This window comes from Atta cephalotes, assembly GCF_000143395.1.
Source record: "Atta cephalotes unplaced genomic scaffold scaffold00019, whole genome shotgun sequence".
NCBI classification, from domain to species: Eukaryota; Metazoa; Arthropoda; class Insecta; order Hymenoptera; family Formicidae; genus Atta; species Atta cephalotes.
In genome coordinates, this window is record NW_012130083.1 from 228,884 (window position 1) to 236,022 (window position 7,139).

The 7,139-nt window shown below is 35.7% G+C and overlaps 3 protein-coding genes across 3 annotated transcripts in view; all 3 read right to left on the reverse strand.

Moving 5' to 3' along the window:
- The window catches only part of LOC105618934, a 3,196-nt gene extending 2,430 nt beyond the window's left edge, over positions 1–766 (reverse strand). The window contains exons 1-2 of the mRNA XM_012200464.1: positions 662–766; positions 258–368 (exon numbers count right to left, since the gene is read on the reverse strand). Of these exons, the coding sequence (XP_012055854.1) occupies positions 258–368; positions 662–766 (216 nt within the window). The remainder of the gene's footprint in view (positions 1–257; positions 369–661) is intronic.
- Positions 767–1,256: 490 nt separating this feature from the next.
- On the reverse strand, positions 1,257–2,275 carry LOC105619138 (microtubule-associated protein 10-like). The gene is made up of 3 exons (XM_012200668.1): positions 2,165–2,275; positions 1,887–2,100; positions 1,257–1,786 (listed from the first exon to the last, which is right to left on the reverse strand). Exons 1-3 carry the CDS (start codon positions 2,273–2,275, stop codon positions 1,257–1,259), a joined length of 855 nt encoding a protein of 284 aa, XP_012056058.1.
- A 766-nt stretch (positions 2,276–3,041) lies between these two features.
- Positions 3,042–4,324, reverse strand: LOC105619139. The gene is made up of 2 exons (XM_012200669.1): positions 3,542–4,324; positions 3,042–3,410 (listed from the first exon to the last, which is right to left on the reverse strand). The coding sequence occupies exons 1-2, from the start codon at positions 4,322–4,324 to the stop codon at positions 3,042–3,044; spliced, it is 1,152 nt and encodes a 383-aa protein (XP_012056059.1).
- Between the last annotated feature and the right edge of the window lie 2,815 nt (positions 4,325–7,139).

The window sequence follows — 7,139 nt, forward strand, 5'->3', positions numbered from 1 at the left end:
ATTATATAATATATATATATATATATATATATATATATATATATAATATATGTTGAAACTCGAAAGATATTTGTAAATAAAATACAATTAAAATACATAAAATATTGATAAATAAAATATAATTTGTTTTTTTTTTTTTGAGTTTTTCAGATTACATCCATATTTTAATAGAACAGAACATGTGAGCAGTCGTAGACCCCATTAGAAAGATCAAGATAACATATTTATTATTCGATAAAGTAACAAATCAGCATTACCTGTAATGTGAAACCATACGTGCCGTTCTTCTTCTCGACAATGATCGTCCGGCGACGTCTGTCTTCATCAGCACGTGTAACTCTATCAGATTTGGTTCTCTCGAGAACAGCCTGAGAAAAAAAGAAATGCTTATCTGTAAGATTATAATGCATTTAAGTCTATTTTATACTATCTTTATAACAGATTGGCTAAATGAAAAGAATTATAGTAAGTGTCGTCATATTTGATGATTGAAAAATTCTGCGATCTCTAAAAATGATGATGATGGAAGGGTCAATTAAAAAATTAAATGAACGGATCAAGTCGATGATATTGGTACAATTAACAATTCCTCCATTTTCTTTTCGGTGTTATTGGATAACTGCGAGGTGCGGGGGAAAGCAGACAAAAGCAGGATAATTACACATTCGACGACGCCGCTCCACTCCTCCTCGTCGCTGTTATCGACACCGGCTGTCCGCCGTTGTCCGGTGCCGGTGGTGTTCGTGTTCTGCGGTGAGCTGTTCATGATCGCGCGAAGATGTTCGTGAGCATCTAGGTTGTCGCCGGGGTGCCATCAACACCTCGGTCAGGCGCCTCTACCGAGATCGGCGAGGGGTTAACACGCGTCCCGACGCCGCACGACGCCGCGATGGCACATCTTTGTCGTGGAGCCGTTTAGCCCGACTGTCTTACACGTTGTTCATCGCGCAGACGCGACAATATCGGCCTAGCACCCCGCAGGGTGGTAAGGGGTTGGTGGGGATGCGAGCGGTGGTGTCGTCGACCGGGCCTCCCTTCCTCCTGTAGTCGCATCCCTTTGGTTCCATCACGGCGCCCTCCGCGATATTAGACAGGAATAAACGGAGATTTAAATTTACGCAGGCGAGCATACTCAATGCTAGATGAGGATCGAAACGATGCGATGGTTATCGATTAGCTGAAAGCTTTTGCTGTCTTGATTTTTGAATTTTTTATTTATTGGTTTTTAGGAACGTTAATTCTGCGCTGTTCTCTACTCATGTTGAATATTTTGACCAGACACAATTACAAGTCCGTTCATCTTTAATAATGCAGCCACATTTTCTAACAGTTTCTTTGCTCTTGATATCTCGCATACCCCGACAACACTTAAGACATTTATCTTTCTTGATATTCTCCAGTCGTTCTTTTCGCCGGTGTTCATCAGCACTAATACAATAGCGAATCCTTGTAGCTTCTCCGCTGCCGTCGCCAGATTTGGGAGAGCATATACATTGTCTCTGTTGTCTATCGGAAGCGGAAACAACCCTCTTGCATTGATAGACAGGACTATCGTCCACGCCCTTGAAAAGGTAGGATTCCTTGTTGCGAGGAAGCTGAAATTGCGTAACGATCTTCTTGCCGAAACACGAAGCACGGATGAAAACTGTGACTTCGCCTACATGTTGTCCTGTTGCTGTGGTAATTTTAAAAGCGTTCTTCATCGTTCTACATGGATTACTGTGCTGAGAAATATACATGGCCAGCAAAGAGTTCATAAAGCCATGAAGTTGAATTTGGTGAGTGCCTGTGTCAAAGAATGTCTTTATTTAGATGAAATTTCAATTTCTTGATTCGAATGTAAGAATATTGAAGAAAAGTAGTAAAGCAAGTAAAAATTCACAGACCAATTAGCATCACGTCCGGCAAAATTCCTGGCGGTAGTTCTTTGTAAACGGACATTGTTATGGGAAAGTTGCACAATGGTTTTTGTAGGACATTGTCTGAAAGAGCAAATAAACAGGACTTGCCCTTTTTAAAGACTTGCGATTCATTGTGTGAACAGGCGCAAATTTCTGTTGGCATTTCTTGATAAATATTGATAGGGGGCAAGTTCAGTATCTATAATTATTTTTACAATATTAGCGAATTAATAAATGAATTAATAAATATAAAGTTTTTTTACTTGAAATGAGACGCATGTTTTTGCCGGCAATATTTCGTCGTAGATCGCCCGTATTGTAGTATTCACTGTATCGACTAATAATTCTATCAAAATCAACAGTTTCCCTTCCATTAGTTTCTGTTTCTACCATATATTTCTATGTAAGAGATTGCAAGGAATATAACAAATTATTTATACTACTTTTTAAATTTTTATTTTATGTTTACTTATCTTTTTAATGAAAATTCAATAAATTGAATTTTCTTTAATTATAGAACATATTTTAGCAATTTTTATTCAATTATTGTTTATGTTTACTCTAATTAATTTTGATTGTCATTGAGGATACAAAAAATTTAGGTTGACAATTACAAGTTACTGAAGTAAATTACTAGTTCGAAGTTTTAAAGCTATGTTCTCGATATTAGGAGAATATAATGTGCAAAAGTAAAACAGTTTATTTGATTTATTAAATTTATTTCGATTTATATCATTTTTATCTTATCTATATCTACAGTGATAATATTTTGTTTTTTTGGCAATATTTAGTAAAAGAAAAAATTTAAATAATAAATAATTAAATAATTAAATAAAAAATTAAATTAAATTAAAAAATAATTAATTACATAATTAAATAAGTAATTAAATAAAATTTAAATAAAAATATAAATAATAAAAAATAAAAATTTAAAGGAATAAAAAATTTAATTAATAAAAGAAAAAATTAAAATCTAAAAAATTTTAATGTAAATACATGTTTATTACACAACAATTGTATCAACAAACAAATGTATTAAAATCGAAAATTGACAATAAGAAAAGATACAAAATTAATTCCTTAGATTTATGCTTAGAATATTATAAGAACTTGACTCTTGAATTTAAATAAAGAAGTGTTTCATTTTTTCTTCTTAATCTTCTTCTTAATCTGCTCTTTCGGCAGTTCTTTGCGGCGCTCATCTGTCTGCACATCTCTGGTCTCATATCTAATCGGGGGCCTTCTTTCAGGTCCTTTCGGGGTTTTCATCTCTAGCTGTATATCAGATTTCTCGCCAACCCCAACGAGGCCCTTTTTACCGATTCTCAAAACAAAAATATCATGGTCAGGATCAGATGGCTTGCCTGGTTTCGTTGCTGCAGATTCTGCGGCAACTGTTATTGTAGGTTTCTTTCCGAGATTGTCACTATTATCGAAGAGACCGGATACTTTAAGAATTACCGGCTTGCCGCAAGGCTGAGACGAATCGCGAACAGAATCTTTTGATGGCTGAAAAATCAGAACTGAGCTTAGATGTCTAATCGAGGAATTATTTCTTAATTTTCTAAATACATACTGTATCCTTTCTTTCAATCATTCCATCGATTCTTTTTTTTTATTTTCTCATTCCTCTTTTCAACAGCTGCTAATTTCCCACACGATATACAAGGATACTTCTCTGGTATGCACATAGGAAAAGTTATTGGTCTTTGAAAATCCTCGCAGGAACCTTCGAAAACATCAAGAATATGAGAGTCCACTTTGCGACATTTGTACAATAAAATCTGATCAGCTTCTCCAGCGCCGAAAATAAATGTTGAAGGATCCTGTGCGATTGGTGCGTCAAATTCTGTGACAATCATCTGTCCGAGACCAGAGATTCTTACAAAGATATCCAGATTGTCCGTCAAGTTATCATTATAAATCAATGGCACTTGACCATCAAACTCTTTGGGCATTGTAACACCATTTTTCCAGTCCATCATCTCTATTCGCAAAGCCGCATACTGGCCGGACAAGTCCAGCTCGCCAGTTCCTACTAAGACATCCGGCTTGATGGCCTCTGGCATCTGCTTCTTCACCGTGAATTTAAGGATCATTTTTGCAGCGCGGTTCATAGCCGCCTCAGAATCGATAGTGAACAATACTGATTTTCCAACATTGAATACTTCAGCTTCATCAATGATGTCTACTTGCGGTTGGAAAAGGGGATTTACCGGAGTGATCACTAGATCATTCTCATTTACAAAGTCGAGGAATCCAAAATGGACGCTGGTAGGTATGAAAAACATCCGATTCAACTTGGTTAGGCGGTCGCCTGACGCCTGTTTAACGTATAATTCCAACAAAAATAAGTAATGCTCCTTGCATACACTCGAGGGGGCTTGCTCGTACATGACCGTATTGTTCTTTCCGGTTAACATTGTTGATTAAATATTTTTCAATGATATTACATAAGTAAGTTGCTCTTGTTGAACGGTTGATTGGTTGATTGATTAATTTCAACTTGATTGTATAATAAATTTTTCCATTAATTGAACTGTCCTCGAAATTGAATATTGTAATGCTAATACGTGAAAATTTCACTGGAGATAAATTTTAAATAGTAAGAAAATTTTGAAGCATGATCGAGAGATTATTGACAATATTGACAGCTACGCTTGCCACTGACGTGTCAATGACTTGACACTGTTTCGTCTATCAAAGTTCAAGCTTCAAATAGATCTTTTAAATGAAATGATTGACAGAAGAACGAACAAAAAAAATAAGCATGTTTATGGTACAATTGATTTAATTAATAATTTATTACTGTTTATTGCACAGATAACAATTCGTGGCTTTAGAAGAAACGTAACTTCAGTGGAATTTAAAGTAAATATTAGGGTTACGTTTTGTATATTTTTAGAGCTCTCGAACTATGTTTATATGTATACGTATATATGTATATATTTTGAAAGATTTTAACTACTACTTTTAATTCAGTATAATTTCTATTTATTCTTGCAAAATCTTTATGTGGATACTTAATTAATTTCTTCGAATTTTAAATAGGATCTCTCAAAGAGAGATCTCTTATATTTTAAATGTATTATTATACATATTTGATTACGTTAATTTTCAATTACAATTAATAAAATCGTCATTGATGAAAATATAGAACAGAATACGCAATAGAGTTATCGTTCATGGTTTTTCTGACACAGCAGCAAAACTGTTGCATGCACTCTTATCATATTACTGGTATGATATTCCGGATATTTAATTTCAGACATGGTTGGCGTTCTCATGTGAAACCTCTAATTTGTGGATCATTTTGACCGTCTTTATCATTTATACACAAGTTAAGCCTGTCTTTTTCGTGACCTTGACCTCTACGATGTCCATCCGACTAATTATTCGTACGACCAATGTTCGATTGGACAAAATTGCGGTCCCGCCATCGCCCTACTAAATGAAGACGAATTAACATTCTAGACGGCTGAACTTGAACTGAAGTACATAATTGGCCTATTCTGTGACCCTAAATATCGAAATTAAAACATTTCGTCATGAGTTTCTGACAAAATTAGTTCAATTACAAAGCGTTTCATAATGTGAAACGTTCCGGAATAATTTTCTATTAAATATGTATTTAAGAATGTTTTTGCAGGTAATACTATAAATTTTTTTTTTGCAGATAATACTATAACTATGCGAGTTTCTTCAAGGAGAATTATATCTAATCAGCGCTCATTTTGAACGGTCTAAATATGACATTGATTATATAATATTTATATTGACGATAATAGCAAAAATCGTGTATCCCATACGCTCGTGTTACGATAATGAACCACACGCGATAATGAACGCGCGCGACACACATCGTTGACGTCGTAACGGATAGCAGCGTGTCACAATGGCGAGCATGACATAGGCTCGCCGAATTTCATCATGCGCCGAGTGCATTCAAATCGAGAAGTCAACGGGCCACGTGCAGGCCAGACTTATTGTTAGACGTCTTCAGGCGCCCATTTCTGGCGCGTCACACGATACGGATTTAGGTGAGGGACGATGTGGAAGCTACAAGTTCACTTTTTTTTCCTGTTTTTTTTTTCAAGTTATCTCGTTCAGTTCCATATACAACGAAACGATATTCTGAAGAGAATGTACTAAATTTTAATAAGTCATTTGTTTGAGAATAGTACTTAATATATAATAACTAATAATATCTAAATATTTAATTTATAATTAAAATATTTATATTAACATTAATTTGACTTAACTATATTTATATTAAAATATTTATATTTAGATACAAAAACCATTAATTTGACTTAACTATCGTCTTTTTATTGAGTAAATATTTAGTTACTGTAAGTTTAGTTTACTAAATGTTTAATAAACGTTTAGTTGATAATATTCAAAATAATAAATAATAATATTTATTAAAATTTAGTATACATTTTTTTCTCAGTTCTGCAATTTTCTTTTGACGGTAACGCGAAGTAGAAGATTCGATATTTCCTGAAAGGTCCTATAAAAATATAGCGTGATAGTGCACTACTCGAGGTACTCTAGGTACTGAGGATCATACTGAGGATCATTTTGCAGGTAACAGTGATTTTGTGTAAACCTTGGATTTGCGCCGCTCGTAAAGTTCCAAAGGCCGATCGGCGGGAATCGATAACGGTGGCCGAACGACGACCTCTGCCATAAAGACTCGAAAGATGGCGGCGGCAGCGGTGCCGGCAGTGGTGGCGACGAAGATACGGTGGTGAAGGAGGCGATGTGGTGGTGGAAAGTAGCCAAGTAATGAAGTCGCGACGGCAGTCGGCCGCGGTCTTTTGAACGATTCGTGGAACTATATAAGTACCGTATGAGAACAGCGCGCTCTGAAACTCGCGCCCATCAAACGATCCTGCACTTAGGAATGAGGTAACCGCCGGCGAGACGGGCTTGATTCTTAGGCATTCGCAACACGTAGAAACTATCATCGGCGAACTATTTGGCAGGTGAGCGTCACGTTCTTTCGATCGATTCTTCGATTCCTACCCGTACTTTGTGGCAACGCCATAAGAACTTTGTCTGTATCCTGGGTCTTTCCCGCGTCGATATTTTTGGATCATCATTCATGCGCATGAGATCTTGACTGTGACGGCTGTGATAAATTTGTGGAATAGTAGGATTTCGAGACAAAAGATGTAAAGCAGGTCACATTATAAAAAAAGATAGTTGCAAAACAAGCATAATTAAGGGACC